General features: G+C 32.9%; 1 protein-coding gene across 2 annotated transcripts; it reads right to left on the minus strand.

The window, feature by feature from the left end:
- Positions 1-1,380: 1,380 nt before the first annotated feature.
- On the minus strand, positions 1,381-19,705 carry LOC110095662 (NADP-dependent malic enzyme). 2 transcript variants are annotated; one of them, XM_020821293.2, is made up of 20 exons: positions 19,522-19,705; positions 19,151-19,335; positions 12,834-12,954; positions 12,675-12,749; positions 12,383-12,534; positions 12,201-12,306; positions 12,035-12,100; positions 11,818-11,913; positions 11,645-11,716; positions 11,425-11,508; positions 11,134-11,232; positions 10,835-10,882; positions 10,676-10,729; positions 10,104-10,202; positions 9,432-9,521; positions 9,233-9,310; positions 9,046-9,120; positions 8,872-8,962; positions 1,793-1,921; positions 1,381-1,675 (listed from the first exon to the last, which is right to left on the minus strand). In XM_020821293.2, exons 1-20 carry the CDS (start codon positions 19,522-19,524, stop codon positions 1,587-1,589), a joined length of 1,812 nt encoding a protein of 603 aa, XP_020676952.1. In that variant the 5' UTR covers positions 19,525-19,705; the 3' UTR covers positions 1,381-1,586. The 2 variants fall into 2 exon arrangements, with proteins under 2 accessions (XP_020676952.1, XP_020676953.1); XM_020821294.2 differs by lacking the exon at positions 19,522-19,705 and having other exon boundaries at positions 19,151-19,411.
- Between the last annotated feature and the right edge of the window lie 1,247 nt (positions 19,706-20,952).

Genomic DNA, 20,952 nt, shown 5'->3' on the forward strand with positions numbered 1-20,952 from the left:
AGAGTAGCACCATAAGATTTGAGAGGGTCATCTTAGATGATTTGGTCACATAAAAAATCAACCTTTTGATCACTCTATTATGAAAGTAGATGTATTAGATCTAATTTATGTTAAAAAAGACAGAGTTATGTCTAAAAAGACTTGATTAGAAAGTATTTAAAATGGCTTGTCTTCTTAGATTTAAATAAGAATTTAACTCTTAATACGACATAATAGAGAAAAAATTCATATAGCTGAGCCCATATAGTAGGATAAAGATTGTTGCTATTTTTATCTTTATTCCAAAATAATAAAATGATTGAGAATAAATTTCTTCTTATTGAAAATGAAATAAAGATCTCATAAATTGTTTAAAAGTCAAAATTAATTAAAGTAAAAAAATAATGATTTAGTCAACAATGACCTACATCCACTTTTAAATTCTACTCTTAATTTTTTTTCACTACTCTCTCTTTCTATTATTTTAAGGCAAAGAATACTCTATCCATTATGCGTAATAGAGAAACCCTTCAAACATTTCTACTTCAAGTGAAAAGCTAGTTACTTTTAGCACCATTGTCAGATAAATTAAAGTTTCAAAGATATTTTTGAGATCCAAGATTTTCGATAAGCAAAAACAAGCAAAGATTTCAACAAGAAGATTTACAAATGTGTTGGTCCAAAGGTGTAGAAAGAGGAATATAACATTAGTTTATTCTCCCTTTCTTTCTCTAAAAATTTTCTCTTAAGAATTTTAGTTGCTATTTTTGAGTTTCTTGTATCTTTTTATGATCAATTCAATTCAAATCATACTAGTAGTTTGAATTAACCATGTGATTAAGTAGATTTATTTTAGTAAATATATCATAAAACATAATGTCCGTTATATAATTCAATTAGTTCAAATTTTGAATAAATTGAATTAAAGCTACTTATTATAAGAATTTTATTATAATAATCATATCGTATGGTTTGAATAAGATTTATTTGGAGGTTTCATAACACAAAATAATTACTAGAATTAGAATTCCAAGTCACAAGCATAACATAGTGGTTTCATTATAGAAATTTAAAAGAATAATAATAATTGGGCTGAACTAAATAAGGTGATGATGAGAAGAGAGACAATGGTTGGGGCGATGATGAGACAATAGAAATTTAAAATCTGTAAAGCATTTTCTAGACAAAAGCTGAAATGAATATCAATAAGTTGGAAGAAAATTCAGCCACAATCTCCTGATGTATTTTTGCGTAAGAGTGTTGCATAAATAATAAAATAAAAATAAAAAAATTATTTATAAGTCAAATTTATACTACAAAATAATTATCTTCAAATTATTAAACAGACATTTAATCTTTTTGATCAAAATATTTCTCAATTCTTCTTACACTCCAAATACTAAAAAAATGCATCAAAAGCTCCTCACTCAAATTTTTATTATTTTACAGGTTAAAAGAAGGCATCATAAAACAGCAAACAAAGCAAAGCATTAATATACGGTGGAACAACACAGAAATAAACATTATTCAATATCAACCACAGTGGTGGCAAAGTTCAGTAGAAGCAAAGCTACAACATTTTAGAACTGCAGTTCAGCAAGGACCATTCAGCGGTACGTGCGATAGATTGGACTGTACATGCAGCTCTCTGCATATTTCACAAGGTTAGCTGGCCGTGGAAGATGACTAGCTAAACCTGTAATGTAGTATATTTTATCCAAAAGAAAAAAAAACATGTTAATTAGGATACAGCAAAGAATACGATTACATAAAAACAAAGAAAATTACAAGTCTGTAAGGATCGTCAACCCACCGAGTTCGTAGGCTTTGTCAGCTACATTAGCAGCAATATGCGCAGATATCTTTCTGATGCTTTTGAAGGGTGGATAAATTAAACCCTTCTGAAAATTCTCCTCAGTTACCTGCTGCGCCAAAGCCTCAGCTGTTGGACCAAAAGTAGATGTTAAAATCATTGTAGGTGGACTAATTACTCATTGAGTCTGCAATATCACTTAGTTGGCAGGATGCAAATCAACAAGGAATTATATACCAAATATATTTTAAATATTTTTATTCTATAATCAATTTAACATGTTTGGTTAAAAGTACTTAACGAATTTCAACTCCACTTTTGCGTTGAACGTTATATACCCGTACATGACTCAATAGGTATTTAACTATTAGCCGAAGAGTCATGACAAAATAACTCCTCAAAGAAGGGCCCATAGCTGGAACTCGCCTAACAATCTGAGAGGCTTCTTGCCTAGAACTCACCCAAAGTAATCAACAAGTGCTACTCACCTGGGCCTACCAAAAACTCGACCTCTACAAGGTGAACAGGGGATTCCTTATAAGGCTAGCCATTCACCACGTACCTAGACCGCCACCTCGTTCACTTGTTCCTCCTTAGAGCAACTTCAAGTAATGGCTCTCTCCCACAACAATCATCTCCACAAGACTCAGCTATAGGAAAAACTCGACTCACAAGACCCTCAGCCTACCTTGTCGTAACCATCGAACTCGAGGCTCTCCATTCTTGCGACAAATCTCACTCAACTTCCTCTTCTCGTGCAATACTTTAAATTTAATAAAACAAATAGATAAACTTTTATTTATATATTTTTGAAAAATAATGAATATATTAAAATTAAGTTCTAATAACACTAATTTAATTAGTACAATTTTTTATTCAGAAGTTGAAATTATATATATATATATATATAGCAACAACTAAAATTGTTTTTCAATAAACTAGTAATTTAAAAAGAAAAGATAAAAATAAGCAATGTTTATATTGATTTTTAAAAATTGGTATGTAAGATTTTTATGACTTGTTTAAAACTTAAATATCATGCCATTTGGATTTTTTTAAATATTGCTTAGTGAGAAAGATATAAGTAATTATTTTAGGTTTAACATATTTATTATCAAATATTTTGAAATAAATATTAATATATAAATTTTATGATAAGTCTGATTTAAAATTAAATTTTAGAACATACTATAGTTATACTTCATCTTATGATTTTAATCTAAAATTTCACATATTTAAAATGGATAATCTCTTAGAATTTTAATGAACTTATTATCACATTTAATAAAATCATAATATCATGAAAATTACATATAAATCATATGTTCCTTCTCCAAAATATGTGTTACCATACATGAAAGTTTCAGCAAAGTTTCTTACCTCTTTAATTCATGCAAATATCTCCAAAACTTATAGGAATTCATGCATACTTAGTTAACACACTTGTTCATTTTCTTTGCCACTTATGATTCTCCAAACCAAGTGTTTTCAAACATAAACCCAATTTCATCGATAAATAAGAGAGAAACGTGACTCTTCTTCATGCAAAAATTATTTTTATTAAGTAAGATTTATGTTGAGATTACGGAGAACGAGAGTTCTTAGGATTAGAATTGTTCAAAGGAAGAAGAAGAAAGCTAAAGAGAGAAAATAAGAGTTAGAGAAAGAAGTTCTAGAAAAGTATAGGAAGATTTCTAAAATTTTGATAATCATAAGGATTCATAATTCATTCCTTGTTCGTATAATTCTTCTACGATCATCAGATTCTACTAGGCAATATGTTTATTATTATTATCCAGATTTAGTTTATGCCAACACAAGTTTTGTGACATGGTTTTAATTAATTTACTTATGACATGTATTTAGTGTAATATTTCTTTTCTCAAACTTTTATATTATTTAGAAGCTATTATCAAATTTCAACTGATATTTATATGAATCTTGAAATTATTAACTTGATAATTCTAAAAATAATTTTGATATAATTTTTAACAAAATAATATTTTAATGTATGAAAATATTTTATAGAAATAATTCTATTTAAAGGAACATAGGAAAGTATATATATATGTATATGTTTTTAAATAAGAAATTATTTTCACATAGAGATAAGGTAAAGAATGAAAATTGAATACAAATAAAATAGAATATAAAATGTCTACTTATCATTCTTATTTGAAAATCATAAATTATATTTAAAGTAAGAAAATATTAGTAAATAATTAAATTTTGAGAGTACAAATAATCTTTTAAAATAATATTTTGATATAAAATAAGAATAATGTTATGCATGCTAAATTGTGTATGTATGTTTATAATTAGGGACATACTTTGAGCACTTCTATAAGGGCCTTCATGGCCAAACGTGCTATATAAATATATGTTTGGGAGCTTCTAACTCCATATAAGTTTGAGATATGAGGTCCTAGCAACTTACAGTTTGCTATTTATTTTTGGTCTAATTGAGACGTACTTAATCTTGATGTTCTGATAAGTTTGCCCAATACTATTGGTTATATATAAAAGATATTATTTTATTTAAGTAGAAGTGAGTGCATATGAATATAAGTAAAAATAATCAATGCATATATTTATGTTTAAGTATAATGACATGTAAGCCCTACTGAGTTTTATAACAGGCTATAAATTTTTCTTTTTATATGATTTTAAGATTAATCGATAAATAACGACTTAGGATGCTTACTATTCCATTGTATAATTCATTTTAATATAATATTATATTTTCTTATATTGCAAGAACTCTTTATTATACATCTTATGTAGGTCGCTGCACATTCCTTCCAACAACATCTACAATTCTTCCCTGGGACAACCACGGATCAGTCCACAGTCTAGTTTTCCTTCCATCACCTACAACGTGCCTAATCACTTCTGCAGCAATGTGCCTAAAAAAGAGAACAACCACCTGCCTTCAGCGAAAAGGACATGTTTCTAGAGACTAAAGAAAAGAAAGAGAGCTATACAAAGATTGAACTCCCCAGTCCCCCGCCGGGAACTCTCTTTCCAGTCATTTCCTACCTGGTTCCTAACTCCAGATCTACCCGGATTCAAACAATGCATTTCGCTTAGATTCCGGTTTCCCCATCAAAATAAAGCTCCCAAATTTGTAGTTTTTCAATTAAATATTTATGTAAGTATGGTTGAAATGTTGATATAGCCCAAAATTTTTATTTAAAGGTTCTGGGATTTACAAATAACTATTAGCAATTACTTTAAAAACATTTAAAGGGTCATGATAGTTCAGGCGACCTTAGATCTCGCATAAAAGTTGTCGGAAAAGTCATCAAGCACAACAACTGCTAGTCCCCTTTCATCTCAGTACTTGCCCACAAATTTTCCCAAGCACACTCGCCCTTATCCACTTGGCTCCTCTAAACTCGCTCAAAAGAAGATCGCTTAAGTCTTCCTACCTTGCTCTCCTTCAAGCAATCTGGAGGAGATGCACATCTAGGGTGGTGTGTAGCATTACATGGGTGTATTCTATATTGAGCTTTATTTTTTACTTTTTCTATGTATAACCTTTTGACTGATGGTGAATACTCTATCAATTTGAGATCTATAATTTTCTTGAGTATTATGTAGCAATTTCCTCTACTCTCCCCATCCCCTCCATTTTCACAAGTTCAACATGTTAGTTTACCAAGTAAGTTGCTAGTAAGGTCATGCGTCATCTACAAATAAATTTGTATCCAAAATCCTCCCAAGAACGATTATCATGAATATAATCCATTAACAAGAAAACAAGCCCTGCTCAACAAGTGGGTGAAGGCTCTGTACCCTAAAGTAAATTTCAATTTGTCCACCCAGCAAATTATTACGAAGGCCCTGGCTACTAGCGTGTTGTGGCCTTAGCTACCAGTGTGCCCTGGCCCTGGCTTCCAACGTGCCCAGGCCCTGGCTGCCAGCGTGCCCAGGCCCTTGGTGTCAGCCTTGGCTCTCAAGTCATTTCACAAAATCCATCTACCCTCCGCAATAATTTGTCGGGTGGACAAATTGAAATTAACTTCAATTTCATATAGAGCTAATGTCTAGTCAAAAATATCACTATGATCCATTCTCGAATAATCTCCTGCCAATAAGGACGTGGTACGTGTCATCTGATTGATAGTTTTGCCGCCAAATGGCACCACAGTATAAATGGTTATGACCTGGGACCCTCTAAACCTAATGGTTTTGACGTGAAATTTACGATTATGACTAGAGCAAATACGTTCCTTAATGGCATCAAATACTTGCGATATGAATCAATATGATATAATCGATAGGGCAAAAATTCCTATGTTAGCTAAGGTAGATTCAAATTTGTCCCCTTAGTTAAATACCCACCCCAGGTCTACAAGATACCCTTGGATAAAGCAACCCATGTAAAACCCGAAAAATGTCGATCATCTGCGTCGCACACATTTCGCTGCGCCGTGATGAAATTAGGCAAAATTTCAAAGTCGTCGTAATTTTGACGCAATAAATTTTATAAAATGCTACGCAAAATTTCGAGCAAATCAGTATAAAAAATCTATATTGAATTTCACGTATTTTGGAAGTTAAAATTCATAGAAGTTTTAATATGACAAAAATACCCTTAATAATATTCAAATGAAATTAAAGCATGAAAGGGGCATTTAGGACTTTATGCTCTTAACCCTATGCTCCCACTCTTATTAGGGGACCGAAATATATTCGGTCCGCATTTCTTTCGTGCGGCCGAAATAATGAACGACGGGAGGAGCAGATAGGAGAGGCGAACGGAAACCCTAGGGGTGGATTCCGGCTGTCGATCGTGGAGGAAATTGTAGGGAAGACTAATAGAAGGTTAACGTAAGTTGTATTTAAGAGATTTCTCTTTCTTTTGCAAAGTTTTCTTTAAGGGAAAAATCTAGGGTTTGATGAAAACTTCAAATCTTTTTAAAAAAATGACAGGGAAGGCATAGGAGATGACTTTATGCATAAAAATGAAATGTTTCCCTTTTTTTAAATGAAATGTTTCCCTTAAAATTTTAGATTTCAAAAATTATGGTTTTCTCCAATTTTCTTTCGTTCCAAAGTGACTTTGTAAGAATGCTTACTAATAGCATTAGAAAGCTTCTATAGGAAGTTGATTTGATTTCATGATGCAATTTCAAGTTTTTGAAAATTAGTGTTTTCGCTCATCTTGAACATAAAACCCGTGACGTCTAGGGATGCTGCACGGGACAATAGAAGTCGACAGGGTTCGAACCAACAAACAAATATACAGTTGTGGAGACCGTCATATTTGTCTTAATGCATTCATATTAGGCCTTCAAAACCTAAAATCAATAGAATTCACTAATAGAGGCACAAAGCCTATGAAACTCGATCCCCTATCAACAAGTCGATAGGGTCGACAAGGTTTAATCAAGTGAAAGTGACCCCAAACACCCCGATGATGGCCGCGTTCAACAAAAATCTCAACCGGAGGGCTCCATTCCAAATAATTTCCAATGTCGTTCCAAATATCCAAAAATCTAAAAAAATCTCAAAATCCCAAAAATATTTAAAATTGAAATAAACTATCAATCACTCAAAGCAAACTCCATCCACCCTCCGTAACGGTTTGCTGAGGTGGACAAATTAAAATATACTTCAGCTCACAAAGAGTCAAATGCCTAGTCAAAAATATCACTAGGATTCATTCTCAAACCAATCTCCTGCCAGTAAGGACGTAGTACGTGTCCTCTAACCGACAGTTTCGCCGCCAAATGGCACTGCAGGTAAACGGTTATGACCCGGGGCCCTCTGAACCGAGTGGTTTTGCAGTCAAATGGCACCACGAAATACTGGTTATGGCCAGCACCGTTACGTTCCTTATTGGCATCAAATCCTTGAGATAATGGATCGGGTGGAGGCTTCAGATGGAAGAGGAAGAGTCGGAAGGAGGAGAGGGCTGCTTGCAATCGTGGAAGAGAGGAGGCGTCGGTGTCCCCGAAGGCTTGAGCTCGTCTCCCTCTTATAGACGCAAACAGGAGGCGATCGAGGGCAAAATACGGGATTTGGGCAGGATTTCTGGGAGAAGACCTGTTCGGCGCCGATTTCAGCCGGATTTGATGCATGATTCGTGGATCCAACGGGCGCAAGGTATGATTTTTAGCTTCTTTTTTTTTGTTTCCTTTGGATTTAGCATGCAAATCAACACCCACTCAACACAACTAGACTCCCACAATACTAGCCAAAGCCTTTTGACCTCGCTCTTCTTTAGCCAATCAGAATGAGACACATGTCTAGAGTAGTATGTAGCATTCTATGGGTATTCTATGGCGCACTGTATTTTTATTTTTTTATAGCCTTTCTTGTAGCCACCAGAACCCTATAAATAAAGGGTGATGAGGAACAGTTTGAGAATCGTTTTCTAATTGATAGTGAATACTCTGCCAATTTGTGATCTACAATTTTCTTGAGCATTTTGTAGCACTTTCCTCTACTCTCCCCATTCTCATAGGTTCAACTCATTAATTTACCAAGTGTGCTTGCTAGTAAGGTTGGGTGTCATCAACAGACAAATTTGGATCCAATAAAGATAATTCAAATTAATTTTTTATTCTTCAAATAACTTAATGCTATTTCTCGGTGTCGTTGCACCGTCCTTGAACCTCATTGCTATGTTGTTTTTATTGTGTGAAAATAAAACAATACATTTGGCAACTATGTCGAGTTTTAAATTCATATAGATTTCTAATCACATCGTAAATAAGGGTAGATTTAGTGTTAATTTGATTGCTTGTTGAATGGAGAACATATTTCAAAGGCAATGATTATGTTTTCAATTATTTTATATGTGAAATTAAAATAATCGCATTTGACAGATTATGAAGTTGTTTGTAGAATTTTAAAACATACATTTAATAAAAAGATGGAATCTACTACATTCATTATTTTTTAGTACACCATTTCTAATTTCAACCAACTAAATGAGGCCTTAGCAAATTCCATCATTTCTCAGAAATAAGTTGACGGTGGTTTTGGTATACAAAGTATGCTATGAGGAAAATCATATTATGCAGATGAAAACAAGTGAATATTGATTGATTGATTAGTAAACTTACAAGCAGCAAGAAGCATGTCATCATGAACACGAATTGCTCCGGACATCACCACCCCGAGACCGAACCCCGGAAAAATATAAGCATTGTTTGCCTGCCCATATTTAAACATTTAAAGCTATTAAAAACAAGGTTTCATACAAGCTTTTGCGTGGGTGAGAGAAAGATTCCACAAACCTGGCTGGGTACATAAACCTTGCCGTTGTATTCTACAGAATCAAATGGACTTCCGCTCGCAAAAATAACTCGACCCTGCAAATCAAACAATTATCAGAAAAATCATTGACAAGAGTGCTGTCGATCCCTTCATCTCATTTACATGGCTGGATGTCAGTAAAATACAATAGGAGAAGAAGAACGTTACATCAGTCCATGTGTAGGCTTCCTCAGCAGTACACTCAGACTGAGAGGTTGGATTTGATAAAGCAAGAATGATAGGTCTCTGCATTTGGACAAAAGATCCATATATGTTTATTTCTCTCCTTCAAAATCAAGATTCAATAATGATAAAAATTTAAATTTTCTTTCTTTAAAAAAAAAACAGGAAATCCAACTTTGCACACCTCATTAAAAGAAGCAACGGTTTGAACAACTTCCTTTGTGAAAGTCTTACCCGCCCCAGATGAACCTACTAGGATAGTTGGTTTTATTGCCTGAGAAAGCAGTACATTCATTAGATAAAATAGTAAAGCTGGCCAATTAATTACCTTAAATTCCGAAATATGCATTAGTTGGCTTTACTTAGGCTATGTTTGGGATGACTTTCTTACTGCTTCTTAAAGCTGATTTCTAATACAAAAAATTTAAGAAGCAGTAAGAAAGTCGTCCCAAATGAAGCCATAGTTTAGGAGTTTCGAACTAAATAAAGAGCATGCACTGTTCTGAAGAGATTTAGAGGTCTCAATTAAAAAGTTGATAAATATTTCAATTTTAACATCACTCGGTTTTTTTATTTTTAAATAATAACTGTAAATGTAATAAAATTTATAGGACGCATATGATACGCTTGTTACACGACCATATACTAGAGTGACGTCTAATATCTTGTGCGGTGATTATCCTTATTAAAAGTACATTATATCTCAGTTGGGTGATAAAAAGCTGTTTATGGCAAAAATGAATTCCGAGATCCTAAGGTTTTTATGAAAGCTCCACACGGATAATCATATTACATGATATTGCAAAATAATGTGAACAAGGAACGACATGGGAAAGAAGTTAATGAAACCACACACCTTCACAGCATCTAAGAGGTTACCAACAGGCTCATGCTCATGTGCCCAAGGTTTCTTGAAGTGCTGAAGTGATTCCTTGCGTGCACTCACGATCAATCCCTACAAATAGAAGAATCGCATGCTTTTTAAGTTAAAAAGATTGAAATAAATGGTAAATCTGAGGTTAAGAAATTGGAAAATATGCTATACGTATTTCAAATAACAAGAGCCAAAAAAAAGAACAAAATATAGAAAAAAAATATATATCAGCGTACAGAAACACACCAAAACACTTATATATATATCAACCCAATTGATGACTACATGCTTTTCCTCCCAAGATAAATTTCACTAAGATTTAATTCTGCAGAACATGTAATCCTAATTTTCTAAATATAAACATGACAAAAGCTTAGAACAACCAAAATATAAAAAAAAATTGTAAATCACCTCTAATGAAATAATCACAAATGTAATAAATTTTTTCAGCTGCAATTAAGCTGTGTAATATATTTTCTTAGGACAAAAATTAAGCTCCATAATATAACCTGAGATATCTCAAATGACTAGAAACATAAATCACTATTTTTTACCTTGGAATCAACAAGCCAAATCTTCTTCCGAGTTTCTTCTATCGGTGCTTGTGTCTGCAAAAAGAAAAAGTTACCAATTCTCAAAAGAATATGATGGACCTTCAAAAATGTAATGATAGGAGAACAAATAAAAGTATCTGTCCGCAAACTTTGAAATACCTGTTTTGACATCTCGAGAGCTATAAGTTCAGCTATGCCAGTACCAGCCTGCAAGCAGCAAAAGCATTGTAAGAAATAAATGACAAAGAAGTAGGAGAGGATGGGCAAATATTGTATCAAATGAATGCAAAAAAAATTATAAAATCCAATGAAGGACTGATAAGAACCATAAAATGAAAGATATGAATAAATCTGAAAATATGCATGTTTCTGAATGAATCGTTAATGTCTTGATGAGACGATGAACATTATATATCATAGTAAATATCCACAAATTTAAAGTGTATAAAGTGACTGACCTCACCGGCACCAAGAAACAAGAAAGTGTGTTCCGCTAAGGTTCCACCAACCAACTTCAGTGCTGCAACAACCCCAGCAAGGACCACTGAAGCAGTTCCCTTAATTAAGGGAACAACAAACAACTACTGTAAGGAGAATATTCTATGGCCAAATAGAAAATATTCTAACAAAATTTTAGGAGAATTATTCCAATGACATGATAAGCAGTATTTCGAAACATAACAATGTTCTCTTATACCTGAATATCTTTATTAAATACTAGTTCCAAACATAACAATGTTCTCTTATACCTGAATATCATCATTAAATACTAGATGGGTGGAACGATATTTCGAAAGCAATTCAAATGCATTATGGTTAGCAAAGTCTTCAAACTGCATGAGCACAAAAGAATTGAGTTTTGTTAGCATTGTACATCAAAGAAAGGACTATAGCGGATATTTTAATGTAGATTCTAATATTCCATCGGGTAAAATAGGAAATCTGTGACATGGCTTAAAATATGCATACCTGAACAAGAACTTTCTCTCCATAGTTTTGCTTAACTGCACGCATGAACTCATGCAGAAGTTCAGAATATTCCTATCCAAAACAAAGAGACAAAATTAGATATTTGAGCAGAATCCATCCAAAAACTTGCTTATGACCAGCTTTCAACTAGTAATCTTGGAAGGAAAACATACCTGACCAGTGGCACGCTTCTGTCTCAACCCAATATAGAAATCGTCCTTCAGTAATTCCACATTGTTTGTACCAACATCAATAGTGATAGGCAAACACTGAAATAATTGAGATTGCAACATTTAAATCCTACAAAGACTAGAAACTTTAACAAGGAAAAAATATAAATCATATTAAAAAAAATTAAATTGGCATCATTGATTGATAAGGATTACTCACAGCAGATGGACGAAGGCCACCTAAAGCAGTATAAAGAGCAAGCTTGCCAACAGGAATTCCCATTCCCTGAATGAATGCAGTTTAATATATAAGGATGCAGGTAAAACTTGCATTTCAGGTAGATAAAATAGTCCAGTACTATGTCATAATAAGGATAAAGTATTACCTGGCAGCCAAGATCTCCAAGTCCCAAAATGCGCTCACCATCAGTAACCACAATAACCTGAATGTTCCTCTGAGGCCAGTTCTTCAACACTTCAAGAATCTTTCCCCTAAACAAACGAATTTGTTACAGCAATAAAAGAATAGAAAATGCTCTACTCTCTAACAAGCATGGTAATCTCATACTTCTCCTTAAGACTGATGTACAGTCCTTGAGGACGCCTAAAGATGCACCCATATTTCTGGCAAGCTTCTCCAACAGTTGGTGTGTAAACAATCGGTAGAAGCTCCTCAACATTATCTATTAGAAGTTTGTAGAAAAGTCTCTGATTTCTCTCCTGTGAAAAAAGATGATAATATTTATAATTGCCTAGTCTTCAAAGGGAAAGAAAAATAATCATTCCAAAATAAATGGATATGAATCTTTTAGATTTTAAAAAAAAAAAAAAAGTCCAATGATAAAAGAAAAAATTGATACCTGTAGATCCATCAAAGCAGTGTACCGTTGTAAAGGGACTTGATACTGACGAAGATTATGCATGATCTTCTTTTCCTGTATAATAGAATGAATGAATAAAATAACAGATGTATTAAGAAAAACTAAAAATGGCTTTGACGTAGAAAGGCATTTATAAACCTGAAGTTCTTGATTAATGGATATTGGAGGCAGAAGTCCTCTCAAGTAGTGGGCATCTCTTTCTTTCTCAGTGAAGGCAAGACCCTTGTTATGATGAGGATCCCTCAACAAAGTGTAGCCGCTAACAAACAATAAAATCCCAATCAATTAAGAGACCAAATTACCTCATTAAAAATACTTTCAAGTGTACTTAAACAACTTTCAATTTATAAACAGAAGACCTATAACAGCATTGATTCAAATTCAAAATTCATCCGTCACTTCTTGGTTAGGATAAGTAGATGGAAACTGAATGTGAATTAATGAAAATATCATATGAGCATTGTATAATAGCCCCATAATCTAAGTTGAAAGCACAACAAAAAAAATAGCTATTTCCGGCAAAATTTTCAACAGGAAATGTCTCATCGGAATCGCCGGCGGAAAGTTCGCCGGTTTGAGAAGCAAATTTTCCGCCATAAAGGGCTCTATATATGTCATTTCCTCCCTTCGCCATTTCATGCGAAACGCAGTCGTAGCCTACCCCTCGGTTACGATCGTCGCCATTCACTATTCTTGGACGGATTCGAATCTTCGTTCTCAAACACATTCCTCCTTTGACTCCTCCGTTGCCGGTCTCATGCATTCATCCATTACCAGTCGTAGTCAAGCCTCCGTTCATTTGTTGTAAGCATATTTATTTGCCTCCTCCTCAAACTCTTCTTGCTTACATAGTGATTAGAAAGCAACTATGGGATTGATTTTACCAAAGAAATTAAAAAATAATTTCCCTACCATTTTCATTTTTGGTTTGACCTTATTCGATGAGTTCATTGTCATTTTTTTAGATTATTCTCTCTTTCCACCACTACATCATGAATTTACTTCCAATCCTTTGTTAAATAGTTCTATGCAAATTGTTCCTAAGGCTATTTAGATGATAAGATTGTGTTCACTAATAATAGTAAATTCCAATGACATAATAATTCACAAATGAATATGATATTGTTTGTGATGCCAAATGAATTACTTTGCATGAAACAAAAATTTATGCCCGAATTTACCAGATTAATATCATATCTTCAATTTGTCAGAGTTGAATCTCCCAAAGATAGGCATATTAATGCAAGATTTAGTCTTTTTTTTTTTTTTGTCTAATGCTTCATGAAACTCTAGCAATTTTTAATATATTTATTTACCTATAGTTCACATTTCTATATTATTTCCATGTTATTGGATACATTTTTATTAGGTGGATTCTACGATGGCGGTTTCTATTTGATTGTTTTCATGTAAGATTTAATATATCACATATGATATCAATATTCTAAATCAAAGAAAATTGATATATAATTGATTGTTATCTATACACACAATTTGTAGGAAGTTTATAAATTCTTTAACAACATCGGCAACATTAGAAGTTGAAAAAAAAATTAAAACTGACTTCCCAAATTGGTTCAATCCTTTGGTATGTATGTTAACTTAAAATTTATAGTCATATGTTGAAAAGTATAATTTTACTGATCCTCCTACTTAGAGAATTTTACTTAATACGTTATTCAGGTTCACAGTCAAGGTAGTAATATTCTAGATAAAGGATTGATAGATCAAGATTCAGGACCAATGAGAATAGTCAAATGTTGGCCAATTTTCGTTGTAAATGATTACATATTCCATATTAAATTGTGGTGTGAAGATCGAAAGACAAAAAATTATGGTGTAAAATTTTGAAAAGATTGAGTTAAAGTTAGAGCAGGTTGGCATTAATAGTGAAGAAAATAGTTAGGCCGAAGCAGTTGGTGAGGAGGTGATATGGCCAAATGGAAGTCAATCAAGTATCGAGTTGTAGTGAAGAGCTGAATATATTTTTAAGATTGTTAGATTTCTTTATTCATAGTTTTAAGACACTTCCTTTTTTTAATTTTTTACAACTCTGCTTATATTCATTTTTTACAGCATTATCTATATTTATTTATTTTTAGTACTTACTTTTTCTTTATTTTGCAGATGGCTTCTAGTGATGAGCCCCCTCATAGGACATTCACGAATATATTTGACAATCCATCCTGCCACCCAAATCGAACCGAGTCCGACCTTACCTTACACCTACATCTGGCAGCCCTCAGTTTCATTCCCAATATCATCGATTTACTTCACCAAACTCTACGCACAACACTCATTTCTATCCCTACTATCCCCCACCATCATCCCAAGGAGTCTCATCCACCTACCCATATCGACCATACACACAGTCATTCCACTACCAACCACCCCCACAACAATTTCTAGGAGGACCGTCCACATTTATGGTAAAGTGACCTGAGGGTATAGCATCACCAAAGATCGATGGTCGCATGCTTATAAAGCATAAAGGCAACACGTAAGTAATGAATGTTTTAGTTTATTATGATGATATGATAACTAATTTTGAAATTTATGTTTTATGTGGCTTTTATACATCAAGGCAGCCAACACATAAGATACAGGACATCAAAAGGAGCAAGTTTGATGCTCTGTATGTATCTTGGAAGAAAATACTTCAGGAAGCTCGAGACATGGGTTCCAAGATTCGAGATTAGAAATCAACACTAATGGTAATCAACTTGCAATTTAATTACTAAAATCCAAATTGTTGTGTTGTAATGCGATATGTAGAAAGATTTCTACTAGTTACTACAATATAATTCAAAGACTACAAAGATTTCGAAAAGCACAAATTGACTAGCCTACGAGACATGTTTACAAATATTAGAAAGTCAGATGAGAGATCATTTTGGAATGGCGAGGGTATGTGGGTTGTGTTGACTAGAACTTGGGCTAGCTCAAATTATAATAGGAGGGATCATAATAGGTTGAACAGAGTTTCAGGCGTTGGAAGCATGGGTAGCATCCTCCATACTAGCGGCTCAATTTTACACACTACGCATATACGACGTTTAGTGTGAATTTTTACATGTTTATCTCACGTTTAATTTTTTTTTGGTTATGCATACTTATCAAAATATATTGCAAAAAGAAGAGTTAGGAAGGGAACCCACTGTTGTTGAGTTGCACATTCATACCCACCAATATTAGAAAGACCTACAATGGGTGGACCAAAGAGAGAGAAAAGCCTTTGTGAGTTTTGAAGCCTGCAATATTAATAGAAGTGTTTTAAATGACACATATATAACGATTATATTTATCTTCTATTTTTCAAGAGGATTATACACGACTTCGAGAGAGTCAAGTTGCAGCTAATGAGGGATCCTCTGTAGGATCAACGGATTATTCCAACTACAATATATGGTCACAGGCAGTATGCAGAATGCAAATTATTAGAGTTTATGGATTAGGCTCATATGTCTATGCATTCGAGAAACATTCCCCTGGTTCATCAAGCTTCACAACAAACAAATAATAGGGGTTAGTTGTCAAAAGGTGGCTTCCCTAACAGCAGAACAAAGTAAGTGCGAAAATCACGAAAATCACAAACAGATATGCAAATGCAACTAAGCAAAATACTGGAGAAGCAGAATAGAATTGGAGAGCAGATCCGTGAAAAACAGCCTGCAAAGACCAATAAGAGTGAAGAGACGGAGGAGGATTAGATCTAGGATACTTGTTTTTTTTTTAATATTTAAGAACTGATGTATTTTGACTGTGGTTTGTATGGTACAGTACTTGATCATCATATAATGCATTTTGAATAATATTCTTCTGAAAATGTTTAACAATTTTACTAATTGAGTTCCTTTATGTGACCGATACATTCTTTGTGGGTTATCGTAGGATAATTAACATGAAATATTTTTTTTTTTTAAGCTACAGGTTTCCAATAGATTTTTTGTAGGAAATCTAATTTGATAACTTTTTAGCTCGATTTGGCGCCGTAATTACCGACGGACTGTAATGCACCGGCACTTCTTCTCAAAGAGGTGTGCAGTGTCCGACACAGCCGACACGGCACGCATCCAATACGCAGAAAACTCATCTAATTAAAAAACCATTAAATACAAATTGGACAAGGGTAACTTAAATATTTTATGAAATTTTTTTAAATATAATTTCTTGTATTTAAAATTTTTATTAATTTAAAATATAAAAATAAATTTCTTATTTCATACTCACAATACCAAATCAATCATCCGCGCTCAATACTTTATTCATCAAATATTCTCATTTTCATTTCTCTTTGGCGGATCACGACTTTGATTTCACAATAATATCTGATGTCATCTCAACATCCACGTCTGACTTTATTACAACATCGACATTTTAAATCATCTCAACATCAAAATTTGACATTGCATTGACATTGATGCTCGACGCTAATAATTTCTACACCCACAACTTGAGAGCTCATCTTTGCCCGACTTCGTATTAACATCAACGACTAGCACCCTCTCAACATCGATGACAGACACCCTCTTGACATCCGACGCTTGATACTTACTATATAATGTCAATGCCCGACTCTCAAAATATTATCGTCTCATTTCTTGATGCCTGATACACGGCATCGATATATGACTCTTGACATCCTAATATTAATTATTTTAAGCGCAAATTCTAGTTAAATGACTTTTATTTCTAAATTATTTTTAATATTATATTATTCAGTTTTTATACACTTTTTTTAAAAATATAAAAATTATAATAACGTGTCAAACCTGGGTTCGCGTCCTATATTTCAAATAATTAATGTGTCTCGTGTGTGTGTCATGTCGAATCCGTGTTGTTGTGTCCACGTCTATGCATCATAGCTGGTGAATTACTAGAGAAATATTCTGTTTGCAATTCCTGCAAAAGATTACGCCGAAATTCATATGGAATCTTAGCCAAAATCTGCCTATACAAATCAACCAAAATCATTTTGGATACCGATGGGGTAAAATGTCAAAAGGAATTTTTTCAAGACATTTTTTTACGCGTGTTTTACCGATGGAATTATTTCCATCGGAAATGCCTATTTCCAAGGATTTTCTTCTTTTCCGGTGGATAATTCCGCCAAAAAAACCTTGAATTCCTGTAGTGCAACTAGGATTGTTAAACATTCGACCTTGAGCTAATTTAACCTAGGAAAAAGAATCACTCAAATTCCTTTAATTCAATATATTCAATCTCAAGATAAGCCAAGCCTTGCTATAAATGAGCTTCATTCGAGCTAAGCATGGATCATTAAGCAATATTTAAACTTGATTGGAGTAAAAAATTAGCTCAATTTAGATTGATTTTCGACATACATGACAAATTTTTAGTCCAATATACAAATGGGCATCCATATATACAGAGATAAATATATCGATAGATTTATAAATGCTTTATGCATTAATACAAATATGGATACACACATGAATAAATAAATTTGATCTTGAGCTATCTCAATTAGATCCAAACTTGACTAAATTCAAATTTCAATTAAGCCAGGCATGATTTATTAGTTGGCTTGTTTACTTCGATTAGAAAATAAAAATGATCCAATTTTCAAACCATTTGATTTAAATTCACATCCTTTTAATGAAAGTAAAAATCTAGGAAAGATAATGTAACAATGGGATGACGGCTGCAAAATTTAAGTTGAAATCAACAATTCAAAAGCAAAAAGGCAGTCCTACATTAGTAAGTCAATGACACAACAATTCAACTAGATTATTTCACGCACAAGAAATTAATTTGGAAAGCCTTTATAGCAAACTAAGGCTTTGTTTGAGGCGGCTTTCTCAATCCCTTTTAAAGCAACTTTTTTGTGCAAAAATTATTAGTTCAAGAAATTTTTGTACTGAAAAGCTATTGTTTGAGATGGCTTTCTTATTGCTTCTTAAAGCAATTTTCTAGTAAAAAATTAAAATTTTTTATCATAAAATTATTTTAAGAACAGTAAGAAAGTCATCCCAAATGAAGTCTAAGACGTTAAGGCTACAAAATTAAATATTTAGGCTTGGTAGGTCCCATCAACTAAAATTTCCTGTAACAACTAACAAACCACCTCTCTATCATCTATTTAGGCTTTGCTTGGGACGACTTTCTTATTATTTTTTTAATCATTGTACTCGAAAACTATTTAAGAAGCATTAAAAAATACATCCAAACGAGGCCTTAATAATCTCATACAGCAAGTTGAACCACGCATAAGCTGCATAAAATACGCCATAAACAACAAAACAAAAAGCGGTCAGAAAAAAAGGCCAATTTTATCAAAAGCATAACCAGCTAAAAAAAACACTGGATCTAATGATTTTAATGGACATAATTTATGAAGATAAAACCTCAACGCAAAAGTTAAAAGACCATAGAAATCATCAGATATTTCATACACAAACTGAATAATAAATTAACAAAAAAAGAAAAAACACCTTGCCAGCGAGACGGTCCAGGGAGTGACGAGCTGCTCCTCCGTCGCCAGATCCTCACCGTAGACGTCCTTAACGCCGCCAGCGACGGCGGATTTGAGATCAAGATCCAGAACTGAAGCCCCTTCCCCTATGGTCTTCTCCGTGGTGCTCGCCATCGAAAAACCGTTTACTTTTCCCTCTGTGCTCTGAAAACTCAAAGGCAGCGAAGAAGAACGACTTTGAAACAAGCTCAGAGTACGACAAACCAACCTCAATTTATGGACCCTCGAGAGCAATGGCTCTTTGAAACAAGCTCAGAGTACGACAAACCAACCTCAATTTATGGACCCTCGAGAGCAATGGCAAAAAAAAAAAAAAAAAAAAAAAGGTACCATTATGGCTTGTGGGTTCTTTCTGGTCCTTTAAAAATTTGCCGACGTCGGATTGGCAATTCATGCATTTTACTTGACCAATTATCTTCAAAATAAAAAGCTTCAACAATTATTGCATAGAGAGAGAGAGAGAGAGAGAGAGAGAGAAGGGGGCTTTACTTTCCTAAACTCTGTTTTCCGCCGAATCCGGCTGTTGCCGGAATAATAGAAAGTCTTAAGGAAAAATAAAAATAGGAAATGCAGCCAAACGCTTCGAGGGGCAGTTTAAAGTTTAAACAGTTAGGTTTTTGTTTGAGACCATTTATTAATTTTTTTTATATTTTTTACATGAAAAAATTTTTTTTAAGCAACTGAAGTCTAAATGGTTAGAAATGATCAGTCATGAGAAATTTAAAGGGCCATTTGGGCATATTTTATATTCCTTTATTATTTTTTGCATCTATAAAAATAATTCTTCTTTTTTTAATATAGAAGAAATTGAATTATACAGCTTCACCTATTGAATAGGGATAGATATTAAAAGCTAGAAATAATCAAAATACTTTAAAATTTTTTAAATGTTGTTATAAGCGAAAAGTATAAATAGTAAAAAAAACATATTAAATAAATCTATTTAAAAAAAATAAATTATTTCTAAATAGGACCTTAACTATTATAAAATTTAATTGACTATAATTTATGTTAATTTTTTATTATGTATAATAATTTGTTATTTTAACTTATGAATTGAAAATAATTGCAATGAAATATTATTTTTAATGCTAATGCCGCACATATCTGCTTGGATGATAATCCACCATGTGTTACAACGTGATTTGTCAGCATCATGTGAACGATAACTAATGCGACTTTGATATGGTGCATGGTAACAACATCATATGCCATGTACGTGGAGGCCAATTCCAATGCAAACGAACAATTTAATTAAGAATTTACAAATACAAGTTACATAACTATTTAATTAATTCTTATTATAGAATGGACCTACAACAATTTGTTTAAATATTGCTTTTGTTGAGTACTAAAAATAGCTTTGGGAGAGAGTCGGAAAGTTTAACTTCTTAGGCTACAATAATGATCCACCAGCACACACAATTTAACAATAAAATTAACAAAGAATAATATATTTTTATGTGAAAATCGCAAAAAGTAAAAGTCGAGGAAGACTTTTATATGTACAATTAAATTTTTATATATTTATATATCTAACATATAAATCTTTATAATTTGTTTGCAATATTATAGTGTCTAAATCACATTATAACTTATATTGTCCATATTTATAAGAGAAATGAATATATTTGAGTTTTTATTGATTTCAAAAACTTAAATAAAGTATGTTTGAAGGATGAGTTCCCTTTACATAGTCCCAAGATAAGGGTTAATATAGCATCTACCAATTATATATATATATATATATATATATATATA

The sequence above is a fragment of the Dendrobium catenatum genome, unplaced genomic scaffold, assembly GCF_001605985.2.
Source record: "Dendrobium catenatum unplaced genomic scaffold, ASM160598v2 fragScaff_scaffold_1163, whole genome shotgun sequence".
Taxonomy (NCBI): domain Eukaryota; kingdom Viridiplantae; phylum Streptophyta; class Magnoliopsida; order Asparagales; family Orchidaceae; genus Dendrobium; species Dendrobium catenatum.

Excerpts from the sequence above, each read along its gene's own strand:
- LOC110095662 (XM_020821293.2), bottom strand. Across the intron at positions 11,233-11,424 it reads TATTTAATGATGATATTCAG|GGAACTGCTTCAGTGGTCCT; the intron begins GTATAAGAGAAC and ends CCCTTAATTAAG. Across the intron at positions 10,730-10,834 it reads CTCTCGAGATGTCAAAACAG|ACACAAGCACCGATAGAAGA; the intron begins GTATTTCAAAGT and ends TTCTTTTTGCAG.